This window comes from Sinohyriopsis cumingii, chromosome 12 (assembly GCF_028554795.1).
Source record: "Sinohyriopsis cumingii isolate HCF-2022 chromosome 12, ASM2855479v2, whole genome shotgun sequence".
Taxonomy (NCBI): domain Eukaryota; kingdom Metazoa; phylum Mollusca; class Bivalvia; order Unionida; family Unionidae; genus Sinohyriopsis; species Sinohyriopsis cumingii.
The window spans coordinates 36453412-36470908 of record NC_142972.1 but is presented as its reverse complement, the minus strand read 5'-3'; the positions used below and the strand labels follow the sequence as shown (position 1 = coordinate 36470908).

The window sequence follows — 17497 nt, the reverse complement described above, 5'->3', positions numbered from 1 at the left end:
TATATATATATATATATATATATATATATATATATATATATATATATATATATATACACATATGCATGTACATGTACACATATATCCTCAAATGGGATATGATTTAATATTCAATTTATGAGAAGAATCTAAAAAATGAAACTCACGCAATCCTTGTCTGGTTGTAGAAAGTCCACGTTTGCGAGGTTTGCTCGGCGAACGTGGGTTTGTGAGAAAGCTTATAATTAGTTTTCCTAGGGTAAAATGTTTCTCTCGGGGTTTTACGGGGTTCTACATCTATCAAGTATACTGGCCGCTATCTGCTGAGAACATCCCACATAAAAACAAAGAAACATAAACAAAATATCAACGTGGCAAAGAGGGAGGAGATAACGTCTACATTGTTTCATACAAAACACCAAAACACAAAGTATCCTACTTACACATACTATCCAGCATACAATGACTTGTACGAAGGGTTTGGGGTATGATCTTTTCATACGCACAAACATTGATTTTGAACACGCATGATTGTTTGCACTTTTTACAAGATAATACTCAACTCCAATATCAATGATCCTTAGGAAATCAGTAATTAACATTTTCATTTCTTACGTTTAGTCTTCTGCATTATATTATGTCTAATTTAGATATTTAAGAATCTAAACATACATGTATGTTGTTTTAAGACTCCTAATCGCAGTGCCGTCGTGATGAATTCCTTCTTATCCTCTTTAAAATTAATTTACTTATGTGCAACATTGACAAAAGTGGTTGCAATATCTTTCGGAAACCATGACAACGTTTCAGCTTAATCTGCAGCAAGCTTCGTCGCAGTCATAGTTTAAGAACAATCTTGTAACAGAGGAGATACAACTGAAGCCATCCGATACCCATCTAAAAATGCCCACGTTCCAACCAGGATGATATTCTCTTTATCAGAACCGAGGACAACTACACAGGAGATTTTGCCAAGTTTAAGCTTAAAACTAGAATCGCGTTCACTATTGCCCGTACAAAGTATGATACACCCAAACCCTTCAATCATACAAGAATCAACAAGGACGATTCAAAATGAGAATGAACCACATATCTACTTCCCACCACCACCACCACCACCACCAGATTGTGATTGTTGGCTACAAGGAAGGTTCCAGTCACCACGTGAGAATCCACAGCACCTTCAGCATATCCATAAGGTGAAGGATTTTGACGTCTTCAACAGAACTTCTTTTCCCCAGTGCGCTAACCCTTCGTTGTGACCATCTTACATTGATGAACAACAATCTTTATCCCTTTATGTTCAGAGGACTTCATTCATTAATTGCCCTTACTGTCTGAAATTCAGTTTAATTATCTGCCGGAGAAAACGTCCTGTGACACGATAGCTCTGAGAGATCTTAACACATACAATGCAGCAGGTGTAAATTTACACGCGGCTGCATTTGAGACGCTACAATCGATCGAAGAATTATAGAATGTAGAGAGTGAAATGTCGTCTGCACCATCTTTGTACCATCTGTAAAATCTGCGTTTGGTAAATTTCACTGATAATATCCGAACATTAGATGATGATGGTCTTTAATGCAGTGCCCCTTTTAAAAACTTACAAGTAATTGCTTTGAGCAAAATAACCTCGGAAAATAGCAATAAATATTTGCGAAATTTCAACTAATCTTTATTTGCTGCCATTGATAACAAGAAAGACCAGATTTCCAAGTAATCCTTCAGAGGATTATATTCGTTCTCATTGCTGAACATATAAAGCAATTTCATAACATCATTATCAACTATCCATGAAGTTAATGTACCTCTTCGAATTCTAACACTCTTCGAACATTCTTTTCACTCTCTTCTAACTCTCTTCAAACTCTCTTCGAAAACCCGAAAAACGAGTGGTCTGTGCCTTATAGTAGATGAATTTCCTATGCACATGCTAATTCTAATGTAAAAACTACAGCTGAAGTTGGGATGAGTAATCTTACACTGTATCTAACACCCTGTGAATGTCATCGTGCTAACGGACATTAGATTGTTGATACAGTTAGGAAGTGTTGATACCGAAGTCAACACTTACACTATTAATAAAGTAGGCAGGAAAATCGATCCGGTGGCCTACTGGTTAGACCGTCCGCCATGGATGCTGGAAATCGCAGGTTCAAACCGCGGCCGAGTCATACCAAGACTTATCAAATGGTACTAACAGCTCCCTCGCTACCTTAAAAATCCAAAACACACGCAAACACGCATATAGGCAGGGAAACTCTGAGTGGGATGCCATTACCCAGGCAAAATATTTATCAGAGAGTGCCAGTCAACATAAAGCACATTTACTAAACAAAAGAGAAAATATTTAATGGACTTGAAAATTTACGTAATCAAATGCTGTTATCAATATCATCCCACAGGAATATATGCGACTAAAACATTAACATCAGAAATCATTCTAACAGATGGATTTGACCCGAATATCTTTCACATTTGGCCTCCACGATGTCATGGATGAAGTGTGATTAAAAGGAGCATATATATAAACAATACTGAATATTACTAATTTAACTGTTTTGTAAAATATTATCATCATTGTTATCATTATTATTATTATTATTATTATTATTTCTACTACTGTTATTAGCACGTCAAGAAAAACGGAAAGATGACCTGAGTATCGTTAAATTCGTAAGATTCCAAGGGAATTTCCGTTCAATTTTTACTCTCGGAAAAGAACGAACTACCTATACTGTGAAAAGGTACCATGGTACGTATCCATAAAAGACAATTCATTCTGTAATATGCTCACCAACAAGTTTGACTTTGGTCACAAGGATTACAGCAATTCTCCTCTTGCCTATTATCTAGGTATCTCGATAAATCCTAAATCCTCAGATGGATTATGTTGATACTTCGGGTATATTATTGTCAAATAATGACAGTTAAATCTGCAGCAATTCCTCGGCACGCAGTCATAAACGATTTTCACTGAGATTTTGGTTCTCAAGTTTTTTCATGTGCTTGTGCGTACTAAACTTCCTTGATATGTTCGACTATGGATTCTGATTATTAGAACTCGGTATCACGAACAAATTTGTACAGCGGTATGTTTAAAAATATCGCTATCCGTATCATGGTAAGCATCAGTTACATTCGGAAACATAGTAGGAAAAATATCTTGCAATCATTTATAGTAAAATAAAATTATATTACATCCATTATATAATAATAATAATAATAATAATAATAATAATAATAATAATCATCATCATCATCATCATCATCATCGTCATCATCATCAAAACAAAATCGCAACTGACAACCACCCCAGCCCATCCCCTAACATCCGATAAAGGAATGGTCCGTACCTTTTATTAGATTAATTTCCTATGTGTGTGTTAATTGTTGAATCTAAAAAATCTAGCTAAAGTTGGAATGAGTAAGCTTACCCTGACTGACCACCTGTGAATGTCATCGTGCTAATATTAGACAGCTGATCAATGTAGAAAGTGCTTACACTGAAATCAACACCAGCACTGTTGATATAGGACTCACGGTACTAATTCAACTCCAATAGTAAACATATGGAAACACTATCATATTCAAAATTCAAAAACTTAAAATTTCTGGGTGCTGTTGATGAGACCTATAATTCTCCATGCACATCTAACCTTGGTTCAAGCTTATGTGTGGAGAACACCATATGAGCCGCGGCATTTTGTTTATCTACATGTGCATGAAACACATGTCATTGATTCTGCACCAAATGAATCAGGTGCTACTTCCATTATTGAGTACTCCCGAGTCAAGCCTGTAAAAATACTAAACTTGCATCAGTAGAAAGTTGTCTATATTTTTTTAAATTACATATAGGATAAGCTCTCAAAAGATATTTTTACTATAATTTTAATTTTCATTATTAACCAATTATGGACCACCAAGCCCGTAAATACTCTATTATTTGTTCACCCATTTCTAAACTGGTTCACGGTTCTTCCGTATAATTAGTACCGTATGTCCTATAATAGGCGAGAAACGTTTGAGTGGGATGCCAATACCCGGGCAAGATATTAGAAAGTGCCACTTAACATAGAACGCAGTTACTCAGCAAAAGAGAAACTATTTAACGGACTTGAGATATTATGTTTAAAAAAAAAAGCTGTCATGAAAATCTTTAAAAAAGGATACATTCACTTAACACATTAACATACGCTAGTAAATAACCAAAATATGACCTTTGTGTTTAATCCGAAATTTGTCCAAAAATCGAATTTGTCCGAATACACTGGTCAACAGTGAAATCATTACTGACTTGAAAAGGCCCTAATCTGTAGTATTTTGGTGTGCCGAACACGAATATAACCGTGAAAAATTTGTATTGGCTCTCGTTTTGAAGATATTCATATACCTCATTTTCTATGTTTCACTGTGTAAATTTCTCCAGTAGGACTGCAGCAACATCCGGAATAATGATGTAACATTGCATAATACCATCATGCTCACATCATCCACAGTTGATTGCATCATTTTCTGATGCAATGCAATACTAATGCCATGCGGCTGCTGAAGTAAGTTGACGTCAGCAGTGTACTATACATGTGTAGGCCTATTATACTAATGCCAGGCGGCTGCTGAAGCTGACGTAAGCAGTGTACTATATAAAGCTCAATCAGATAGGTTCAGCATTTAAAATATTTTAGACGTTGTGCGAGACAGTTCAAGCTACTGTTACATAAAACTTATTATTTTATCCATTTACGTACAATAAAGAACAGTAATGCCTCGAAAGTGTGTTAATACCGCGGACAATTTTTGCTATATTTGTGGGGAAGTGACATTTGCCAACCAGAAGAAAAGTATCAATTCTCAAGTGAAGAAGGCATATCATCTTTACTTCGGATGCAAGGTTGGTGACCAAGACAAGCCTTGGGCTCCGCATATATGCTGTGCTACATGTACAACACAGCTTTCACAGTGGTTGAATTGCAAAAGGTCATCAATGCCGTTTGCAGTCCCAATGGTGTGGAGAGAGCCAAGCAACCACCTAAATGACTGTTACTTCTGCTTGGTTCCTCCTCTTTCCGGCGGAATAACGAAGCGAAAGAAGTCGAGAATAGTCTACCCAAACATTCCGTCTGCATTGAGACCAGTTCCACATGGTGAGGGACTTCCTATTCCAGAACCTCCAGCAGAATATTCTCTTGATTCATCTGACGAAGACAAAGGTGAGTCGACCTGTTCTTCTCCTGGTCCATCAGCATGCAGTGATCCAGATTTTCACTGTGGTGCATCATCAACCCCACACAGAATAACACAGGAAGAACTAAATGACCTGATTCGTGATTTGGACTTATCAAAGAACAAGGCAGAATTGCTAGGATCAAGACTCCAACAATGGAATCTTCTAGAAGAAGATGTCACAATTACTGCATATCGAAAGCGCCACCAGCAATTGGAGCCTTTCTTCAGAAAGGAAAGTAATCTGATATTCTGTTCCGATATTGAGGGCCTCATGAATGCTTTAAAAATCACTCATGACCCACAAGAATGGAGACTATTTGTGGACTCTTCGAAACTGAGTCTCAAGGCTGTGCTTTTGCACAATGGAAACATTCTTCCATCTATTCCAGTAGCGTATGCTGTCCACATGAAAGAGACATACGATAACTTAAGGCAGCTACTGAATTCCATTGAGTATAACAAGTACAGCTGGCACCTCTGTGGTGATTTGAAGGTAGTTGCCCTTTTAATGGGACTGCAGCAAGGATATACAAAATACATGTGTTTCTTATGCGAGTGGGATAGCCGAGCAAGGGAAATGCACTACATGAGGAAGGAATGGACTCACAGGCAGAATGTAGCCATTGGAGAGAAGAATATCCAACACCCAGCTCTGGTTGAGGCTCAGAAAATCTTGCTACCACCCCTTCACATCAAACTAGGTTTGATGAAGAACTTCGTGAAAGCCATTGACCGGACTTTGCCAGCATTCCGATACCTGCATGAAAAATTCCCTCGACTCAGCGAAGCAAAGATTAAAGAGGGAGTTTTTGTGGGTCCTCAGATTCGAGAGCTTTTCAAAGATGACCGGTTCAACAACTTGCTGGAAGGTGACGCGAAACAAGCATGGAATGCTTTTCGCCTAGTTTCTACAAACTTCCTCGGAAATGTTAGGGCAGAAAACTATAAGGAACTAGTAGAAGACATGTTGATGAAGTATAAGAAACTTGGCTGCAATATGTCTCTAAAGATTCACTTCCTTCATTCCCATTTGGATTTCTTTCCTAGCAACTGTGGTATTGTTAGTGATGAACACGGCGAACGTTTTCATCAAGATATCGCAACAATGGAACAAAGATACCAGGGAAAATGGTCCACTACAATGCTGGCTGACTACTGCTGGACACTCCTCAGAGATGCTCCCGAACAGCTGTACAAGAGACAGGCGAAGAAATCTAAGATGTAGTCAATGACTTGATTTTTTATAGGTAGGCTATTACAGTTGACCTTTTACTATTGGAATGCATTTCGTTATGTAAACATTAATTTCTTGCAGATTACAAAAAAACTAGAGCCAATTTTGCAATTTGACTGTCATATTCGTGTTCAGCACATAAAAATTGATAAGAATTGACTAATTTTATTTCAGTAACATGACTTTTGTAAAAATTTGTTGTCCAGTGATATCATTCTCAATAGGGACACCACGAAGATATGCGATACCCGTGTAATCATGCGATTAAAGAATCATATATGCGTCAAACTGACAAGGTTTAAAACAATTCTCCTCTTGCATACGATCTAGATATATCGACAGATATTGAAGATTACAAACACCATACAAGCACTGTCCTTGAGCAAATGACGTGTGATATTGTACACTGGCTATTTTGCAATGCACGGCCTGTGCGTTCAGGATAAATCGGTTTTCCCATTGTAAGCACTTCGCTCGTGCAGCATGGAGTCAATCGAACTCACTACATCGAAATAATGTATGATATAGATAAACCACCATCAGGTAATGCTTTACATAGAAACGAAACCTGCGTTCATTTTATTCAAAATATTTTTAAAAAAAAAATATACACAATTCCGTGCAAACAATGATATGGTGTACATCTGGATATTTATAATGGACCATCCTTAATTTCCATGATATTTAATGCAAACCTTTGTGAGGATTTTAGGTCTTAAACCAAGTAACAGAAAGAAGTAAAATCGCGATCTTTTTTTCTCTACAATCTAAATAGCAAATTCATGGAACACTTGAGTTGCATCTCGACCTAACCTAAATGTATTATCACAATTCCAAACAAATATAATATTTTTAATCAATTATAATAGTCTTCAATGGCCTGGTGTACCACACTGCCTGTGAATCCGTTCGCAATAATTTCACAATAATGTGTTAATCAAAATTTAATGAGTACTGAGAAAATCTAATGAATGTTTTAATAAATATTTTCTCTCGAATTATATCTGAACACGACTGCAAATTCTGATCACAATGGATTCCCACAGACTGACCTGAAATAGAATGAATTGTTTGTTTATCAAATCCCTATTTATACACATTTTCACATTGACCTATGATGTAATAAATTTCCAATTGGAAAATCCAATTTAACTGCAAGCAAAGACTAACTTGAATTCTTGTTACGAGAACATCTTGTTTACTGATAACCATTATTTAAATGCGTCATCTAAGTAAGGCTTCACTGTTGATTTATTCCAATTGTAAGCGTTAGTAAAGGCCATTTAAACAATGCTTCCAAGAGGAGTTTATCTTTAGAATTGAAATGTGAGCTATTTTGTCTGCGTAACATAAATATTATGCTACCTACTAAAAAGATGCTCCCTAGAAACAACAAACAATTTCGCCGATGGCCTAAGTGGTTAGGGCGTCCGCCTCGGATGCAGGAGTTCGTGCGTTCGAACCCTGACCGAGTCATGCCAATGACATCAAACTGGTAAAAATAGAGGCCTAGCTTGGCGCTCAGCATTAAGAGGTTAGTGTTAGGACTGGTCCGACTGGTGTCAGGATAATGTGACAGGGAGGGACGTGATGATCTGTGTCGTCGGCATGATGTTCCAGTACTAGTAGACATCACTCTGAACTGCAACACTGCAGTTGAATTTTTTTTAAAGCGACATAAAAAGCCAAATCAAACACATACACACATACTGAAAAGATGCTCTACGAGAAAATGTAACACTGTGCCAGAGGAAATAAGGTAACCAGCATATATTATATTGTATACAACATATCACCGTCATCAAATCGTCCATCCCTAGTCATTTATATATATATATACATATATATATATATATATATATATATATATATATATATATATATATATATATATATATATATATATATATATATATATATATATATATATATATATATATATAAGAGTTTGCACTAGCATATATATTGGGAGTTACTGAGTGGGGTGAAAATCTAGCTATAGATACTTGTTGGGTAGGGGATTTTGCAAATCGAAACATATTTCTGTCTGCTGATAGACCTGTCCACAACTCAATATCAACCCCTGCATAACATTAATTCAAGGTGATCTTCAAACAATTAGATAGCATCAGTGGGGCCTATATCTGAGACGTAGAGATATTGGGAAGAATGTGCACAACTTGCGTCGACTAGTAGGCCATAAGCAATGCTGTCTATGGTGATGATGTCTGTAAAGGTATGAATAAGAACCAGGACGTGAATAGAATGAATGGAATTATTGGATCAAGTCGGATGTTCGATATTGCTTGGTGCATGACATCCAGCGGAACGAGGCCACGGGTGGTCAGTTGGTAGAAGGCCCACGCCTTTTACTATCACTTGCATCTTTCCCATGTCCGCGTGAGTTCGAGTCCTGAGCTAGACCAGTGTAAGTATGTTTGAAACGATCCCAGTTACTTCCCGTGGGTCATGTGTTTTTCCGGGTTCTTCTGCCATCCGCTATTCTAACAGCCATCATATGCTGTAAAATGGCGTCAAAGCAAAAGAACCACAAAACATATACAGAGGCAGGGGTGGTTTATATCCCCTCGGCAGGAGAGGTCAAATAGGGGGTATTTAGAGTCCTTTACATATGTCATGGCAGGACCTATGCAAAGATCAGTCTCAGCTGAAGCTAGTACATAAAACAGTTTCAATGCAGCGACATAACGATCAGGTATCTACAGACCAAACAAGGCAATTTTTCAGGCAGGTAGTTTCAAGTAGTTTATAAAATCATAGGAAGAAAAAGCATGTGACGAGAACGTGTTATATATGCTGCATAAACGACCGAACAGAGTTGCAAAATGGCATCCCGCCTGTTCAATGAAAATGTTAAAAACCCTGTTAATTTTAGTTGATATGAATGTGCGTTATTGATCAAGAAATATATATTACAATTTCTTGTCAACACAGTGGGAATAGGCATACACTTTTGAAGCATAAGAGAGACTATTTATTAAACTAATATTTATCGGGACTAGAAAAAATTACAATTTTAGAGTCATTCTTAATTCGTAATATTTTAATGGCGATATCAAATATCAGTTTTTGACATATGTGCACTTCAGAAACTGATCTAAAACTGTTTACTTTAAACTACTTCATGTCATCTATTGATTCTGAAGAATATATTACTGCTCTATACAACTAACAATGTTTGAGATTTAAATGGAGAGAACAATTGTTTCAAGATATATGCTTACAAAATGGGATTGTTTGCACCCTACACTGAACAAACCAGCATGTACCACTTTTGGTCATATAAATGTTGGGTGACTCATTCTTGCTGTCAGGAATGTTGTCCAGAAACATGTCAGTTTTTTAGTGACAACAACTGTGCTAATAATTACACAATGAAACAGATGGCATATTGTCATTTGAATGTAATGACCAAGTCAAGCAATTTGGGAACGGTACAAAATAAGTGTCATTCGTTTGTCAGCGGAACATGAATCTGCTGGAAATAACCAAACAAATATGTATTCTAGACAGGTCCATCAACAAGCTTAATGGAAGCTATATACAAATATAGTCTGATTATTATTAATGGTGAGAGGCTAATCATGTATTTATTTGTTTTGTTTATATAATGAATAATTATTTACATGTGTATGACACCTGGAAACCAGACCCATATTCTTCATTTCTAAATGCTTTTCTCGGTAGATTGAATTCAGTTTTTATCATACGTACTTCTTCCTTTCGACCTCATGGTCAGATACCTTGAGAAGCTGGGAAATAAATGTTTGGGAATGGTACTGTTGGCACCATTTTGTGGTCCACACAGAGATGGTATACGATTCTACTGAAACTGCGAGCACAGTATATGTGGGTCCTGTAACTGCAGAAAACAATAGGGTACGAAGATTGGTATTGCTTTTCTGTTAGTCGTATTTATCATCTCGTCTTAGTTTCTATGCATGGGATGCAAAGTTTTACGCGATAGGTCATTACATTAGGGGAAGTGGAGTTACTAGAGCCACACACAGACGCTTATGTATGTCCTCGCTGATGTTCTTCAAGTTTTATTCAAAGAGAAAAATACTTCTAATACTATCATGTACAAACCTCCTTCCGCTACAGGAGATGTTAGCTTTGATAGTGAGTCAATTATAAGGCAATCTATTAGAAGCGGACAAATTTCAAAGAAAGGCCAGACATCATTTCTGCACCTTTAAGACAGGGACAAAAGTACAACATTCAACATTCGTACATGGATGGATATAATAAGGTGATCAGAGGTTTCTTCTGTTCAGGCATATAAGAAGAATGCTTGACTTCATGGGCCAATAATTTGAGACTCGTTTAACTTGTTACTGAATAGATGTGAGACTGATTTAGGATATAATATTGTTGATCTTTTGGGTTTAACGTAGTGTTTCAGGACATGATAGACTGTGCATGGCGGACAGTAATAGAACAAACCCAGAAAAATCACGAGAAGATCCACAGGCCCACGGAAGGCTGTTGACAAGCTTTTCCATATATCCATTCTTGTAGAGCTCGAGGTCGAAGCAAAGTGCACATAAGTGAGATGTTAGTGATCTGAAAAGGCTAGCGCCTTAGACCGCTCGGCCGCCGGGGGGCAATTAGATAAGGGCACAGAAATATCAATTCCTACAAAAAACCAGCCAATCAACAAGGTTCAGGTCGCAATGTTTATATTCTGTGCAATATTCGGGAATGTAATACCAGTCTATTTTAGAGCATTTATCCGTTCTCATTTTGATAGTGATGCAAGATGTAAACATTCTTGGTATTGATTCAAAGGAAATTGTTAAATCTTTAGAACTGGAGCAGTATGGTATCTATGTCTATGGTGGGTTATTAATGTTTTAAATTTTTTACAGTACAGCCTTATAATGTAAAATGATCATATTTCCCTCAGTCTCTATAACAGCCGTTGTAATTCACTTTATACATGGTAAAAGTGAGGGGGAAAAGAAAAACCCCATAGTTTTTGAATAATTGAACAATCAATCTATGATTCGATTAATCTGCAATAACTTACGAAAGCTGACGTAGTTAATTGATCCGATTTCAGAGCTCTCGCCCACGTGAGAAATTTATCATTTCCACACCTTACAGCAGTGCATCTAGTCACTCTTCAAGTTTAGGGCATTTATATCGAAACTCTCCCAGTTCATTATCCACTAGCAACTGCCAAATATGGTAGCATCATCTCTCAAGCTCCTTGTTTTCACATACTACACGACTTTATGTGTGTAACTCTTAAGTAATGCAAGGTAGGTCGTGTGACAAAATTTCAAAATAAATGCTGTTGTTTGCGAGGAAAAAGAAATCGTAAAGTCTACGATCAAGACCGATCTAACGCAAGTAACTTTAAATGACACTATGGGTAAAAATAGCATGGTAGGATGAGTAACTGTCTCTTAAGGATATTGCACCAGGGTAGGTGGGTGAACGATCACTGTGGCTGACCCTTTGTGGGGTATTGATATCTAAGGACGGATGTCACAACGGTGCACATATGTTCTAAATCAAATAATGAAAATACTCTACCATAGCTGGAATGTATGCATCCCTAAGTATCCACCCGCATGAATATCCAACAATTGCAATGATTAGTAGTAGAACTGATACACTTTAGGTTGAATATCTGTCAACTATCGCATCATAATATAAGTATATACCATCACATACAAAATGGAAGAGGTAGTGCACAAATACATTTTCATACAAACACACCAAATCACGTGCAAAATGAGGAAGTAGCTCACATACATACACCTATCATTCCATAATACAACAAAAACATAAACAAATGGGAGAGTGTCTTACACTTACTGTCCAATACAACATATCATTTCCAACAGGTGGCGGTATAATCTTTTCATACATGTGGTGTGATGTTATGAGTGTATGTCTAGAAGAAAACAAACATACATATCTGGTTTATGTTCTTTACAGGCTCACTGGCGCAGTGGCCCTCATAATGTATTCGTCCATGGCTTCAGCAAAACTATTTTGCCTATGTGCAATTTTGCCGGAAATGACTGCATTATCTACGGGAAGCCATGATAATGTTTCAACTTCATCTGCAGCAACCAGTGACACAGGAATTATGGCTACAGAAAGACATTCCAAAGCAACAGGTGCAATTCAGTCCATCCAATACACACTGTCTCACACTGCCCAGGTTCCAACCAATGGGATATTCTCTGTATTAGACGCGAATATAACTAAAGGGGCACTAAGAGTTGCAAAATGGATTTTTGCAAGTCAAATATTAAAAGCAGAACTACCTTCACTACTTCCCGTGAACAGCACGTTAACATCATACACTTCAATTAAGCACAAATCATCAACAAGTAAGATCGACAATGAAACAGAAAACTACTTTTGCCACCCAGAGTGTACGTGTCGGCTTCTCGGGAATCCCAGTCGCCACGTGCAGGTCACCTGTACTATTCAGTACATCCATGATGGAGCTAAATTCGACGTCTTCAACAGAAATACATTCCCCAGTACCCTCTTTCTTCTTTGTGACCCTTTTACTTTGATGAAGAGCAAGCTTTATCCTTTCATGTTCAGAGGACTTCATTCATTCTTAGGACTTGCTATTATAAACTGTCATTTGGATTATGTGCCGGAAAAATCTTTTTATGGCATGATAAGTTTGAAAGAATTTTACATAATAAATGCTGCAAACATAACTTTCCACACGGCTGCATTTAAGATGCTACCATCGCTCCAGGAGTTGTCGATTGTAGAAAGCGAAATGTCGTCTGTACCTCCTTTGTGCCATCTGCAGAATCTGCAGTTTGTCAATTTCACTGATAACAATATCGGAACATTAGACGACACGGGTCTTCTGTGCAATGCCCCTTTCCAAAACTTAAAAGTAATTGAATTAAGCAAAAATAACCTTCGAAAAATAGAAATAAATATTTCTGCAATATCAGATAATCTTCGATATTTTTCCGTCAGTGATAATAAAATAGAACAGATCTCAGAGCATTCCTTCAGGGGATTGTATTCGTTGTTATGGCTGGACATCGGGAAAAACTTCATATCATCATTATCAAGTTACATATTCCAGGACGTCAGTGCTTTAAATGGCTTGATCTTGACGAAGAACAAAATGTCATCTTTTTATTCTGGACTACTGAGCCGTCTCCGAAACTTAACTGATCTCCACTTATCTGATCTATCACTAAATATGTCGATTTTTAATGAGATTAAAATTCTTCAATATTTGCATATCCTGGATCTAAAAAACAACTGTATTGAAAACATGGAGATGACCTTTTTTAGTCGATTGTCATTGTTAGAATATTTGAATCTTTCTAACAACTACCTCAGAACTTTACAAAATAATGTATTTATGTTCCTAAGGAATCTTAAAGTAATAGACATGTCAAGAAATTTTATTGAAACAATAGACGAGGAAGCGTTTAGTGGGCTATCAAAATTGGAAATCCTTGCTTTGCAACATAATAAGATCCGCAATTTACACAGAGAGTGTCTTCAACAACTCCTAGCACTACGCATGCTCATTCTTTCTTATAATACTATAGAACATCTGCCATCGTTTCAAGGACTCCATAATCTGCTTAGTTTGGATCTGTCGCATAACTATATAAAGTACCTTGATAGTTCAGCTTTCGCAGGTGCCAGTGGCATTGAAATAATCAACCTGAACAACAACAGGCTTAAAACTATCGGGGCAGGGACGTTCAGAAATTTACAAAATCTGTTCAAGCTTTCGATAGAAAATAATGAAATAGACTTCATAGACTATAGTGCATTTGGAGACTCGCCAATTATGGAACTATATTTACGAAATAATAATATATCCGACATAAATATTTTCCGACATAGTAATTTCTCACGTCTTCATAAGCTTGATCTGAGTTCCAATAATGTTAGACTGTCTATATCCCCTGATTATTTTAGCACATTTCAAAATATTGAAATTTTAAATATTTCAAATAATAAAATTCAAAGAATACATAGGGGTGCATTCGAACCACTTCTTAACCTTCGTGAGCTCGATCTATCATATAATGAAATAAGACATCTTCAGCAATCTTCCTTGACGTTATCAACAACACTTACTTCAGTAAAACTACAAGGAAATCCACTCATCTGTGATTGTAACTTGGAATGGGTGAAGAGATGGCTGTTATCTACAGATGCCAATGGTATGTTTATTATAGATCTCGATACACTCACGTGTACAGGTTTCGATGGTACCAGTTATTCCTTGCTCATCAGACTTGCTACCGAAGATTTTCATTGTCAATATGAAAGTGATTGTGACATTTTGACATGTTCGTGCTGTGCCTTAGATAAGTGTGTATGTTCGTACCCTTGTCCAGATAAGTGCATGTGTTTTCGGAGTAGTGACAGATCGGTGAACTCGGTCCAGTGTGATGGAAAGGGAATTGATGAACTTCCAAAGGAAATACCTCCAGCAGCAACTCATGTGTACCTGGACAGAAATAACATTAGTGTCGTATCGAGACAGTTCTTCACAAATATGACAAGCCTCGAATATCTTTCCATGAATGATTCCAATATATACACATTACATGATTACGCATTTGCGACATTATCATCACTGAAGACACTGCAACTTAATGGAAACTATTTATCTACAATTTTCTCAAAGACTTTTTTTGGATTAAACAAATTGCAGCAATTAATACTTAGCTCCAACCGTATAACGTTTATAGATGCTGGATCTTTCAGCCATTTTACTGCGAAATACCAGCTGGACTTGTCCAACAACCTGCTCCGCAAAGTAGACCGATTTGTATTGTACGAAATGTCTTTTGCATCATCACTCGAATTGTCTGGTAATCCATGGACGTGTGATTGTGAATTTCTAATAGACTTTGGCAATTTCACATTGTCCAACGTTAAGAAACTAAATGATATATCTGCACTGACTTGCACCACAAACACAACTTTACGCTCCAACACGACCATATTACTGGCGAATAATTCAATAGTGGATATATGCCCAAGTGTAAGAGTGCGTCAAAATGAGGAAGTGATTCATAGTGTAACTTTGGTGTCGACGCTATCGACTTTACTTGGGATATTCGTGATTGTACTAATTACTGTCTTTGTTGTCTTTCGGAACCGTGATTTGTTGAAAGTATGGATTTACGTGAAGTTCGGCTTTCGATTCTATAAGCAAGTATTGGACACAGCAGATGTGAACAAACCATATGACGCTTTTGTTTCCTACAGCAGTAAAGATGAGGACTATGTCCTGCACGAATTAGTTCCGGTTCTGGAAGATAATTTGGAGTACAGACTCTGCGTTCATTATAGGGATTTCCCGGTCGGAGCAGCGATTGCAGACAATATTATGTCTAGCGTTGAGTCCAGTAAGCGTGTAATAGTGGTATTATCGAATAATTATGTCGAGAGTGCGTGGTGCCATTACGAATTTCAGATAGCTCATCAGAGGCTACTAACAGAAAAGAAAAACAGGATCATTATGATTATGTTGGGTGATATAGATCAATCTAAACTAGTCCCTGAATTGCATGAATATATACAGACAAATACGTACGTAAACCAGGACGATGCTTGGTTTTGGCAAAAGATACGATATGCTATGCCTTAAGTAAAGCAAAACAAAAACATGGACTAAAGATACGTTGATCTTTTGTTTTGTTTTCTCTTGTTATTGATCTCGTCGTCGTCGTTTTCTCCTCATTATTGTTTCAAGTAGAATAAGAAATTACTCTGATCTTGCCGAATGTGTCTGATCAATCTGAACTGGTTCCTTCAAATATATTTTCACATGTTTCTGGTTTGTGGATGACCAAATAAGGTCTTTACTGAACTATTATTATTATTATTATTATTATTATTAAGCCGCGTAAACCGTTTGGATATGTCGATAGGGTTAGTTTTGTTTGTAAAATGAAAGACTAAATACAAGCTGAAATAGAACGTGAAACGCGGCTGTAATTGGCTCTACTGGAAATATTCTTTCGACCCTATAACGATATTAAACAACAATTGAAATTTCGTTTATTTTTTAAAAAATGGCATTAGACCATGAAGGACAAAATGAAATTATTTTTGTATAAATTTTAAATTATGTATTCCTTCAAGTAGTTTTAATGTGTTATGTACATTTAATTTGTTTTTTTAAATAGTTTTGTATTAATTAAATGCTACGAATAATTGTATTTTGGATTTGGGACTTCATTCACAATACCGTTAGTTCATGTTTTTCATATTTTCACTTTCTATTCTAGAGAAATATACCATTTATTGAATTCTATAAAGCTTGTGTCGCTTTTCGCTCTTTTTCTGTCATTTAGTTGAAGACCATGCAGTCGAAAGAAATGCGACATGAATCAATATCTCTCTCTCTCTCTCTCTCTCTGCATACAGGGGTCTCGGTTTTTTTTTTATTCCAGCTCTGCTCAGACGTCCCCTTATTCCATCCATTAAGTTCAATTTAATGTTCACTCGATACGGCAGCTCATAGCGTTCTCAGTTTCATCAGGAAGATGTTTAACTATGTTATCATTTCAAATCTTGATAGGAGAGTGGGAGTCATATTTGGTATAATATGATACCGAATCGCACAATGATTTTTTTATATTTGATTTAAAACAAAAAAATCTGATGTGATCGTATACGTATTTTCGTTTATTTTCAATTACTCTAAGATACCCATTGTATAAGTATTTTCGTTTAAATAGTTTGAACGACAGCACAATGTATATAAATATGGTGGTCGGAACGTGTGTCACTAAAGATATTTTTGTTTTACATTTTTGTATTTGTTTTTTTAATTTGTTTTAAATGTACTATATTAGTTTAGACTACGCACAAATTTAAATAAATTATAAATAAATAATGTGGAAATTATTGCCGACCAGTAGCACTCCTTCATCTAAATTGAGGAGTAGAATTTTACAGTTGATTTGATGTGATTTGCATTTTTAACTTAGCTTTAACAATTTTTCAGTCATATCGCTACGGTGTCTGCAATGTGGTAGTTTACAG

At 36.6% G+C, this 17497-nt stretch overlaps 2 protein-coding genes across 2 annotated transcripts in view; one reads left to right on the top strand and one right to left on the bottom strand.

Annotated features, from left to right (window-relative positions):
• Positions 1-17497, bottom strand: part of LOC149786260 (toll-like receptor Tollo) — a 270288-nt gene that overhangs the window by 18459 nt on the left and 234332 nt on the right. The gene's annotated exons all lie outside the window — the stretch shown is intronic.
• LOC149786263 (uncharacterized) lies at positions 12273-16094 on the top strand. The gene has a single exon (XM_089975915.1). The coding sequence runs from the start codon at positions 12273-12275 to the stop codon at positions 16092-16094; it is 3822 nt and encodes a 1273-aa protein (XP_089832041.1).

What these genes read in the sequence shown, in the direction of transcription:
- LOC149786263 (XM_089975915.1), top strand. Translation starts at nt 12,273, where the DNA reads ATGGGAGAGTGTCTTACACTTACTGTCCAATACAACATATCATTTCCA.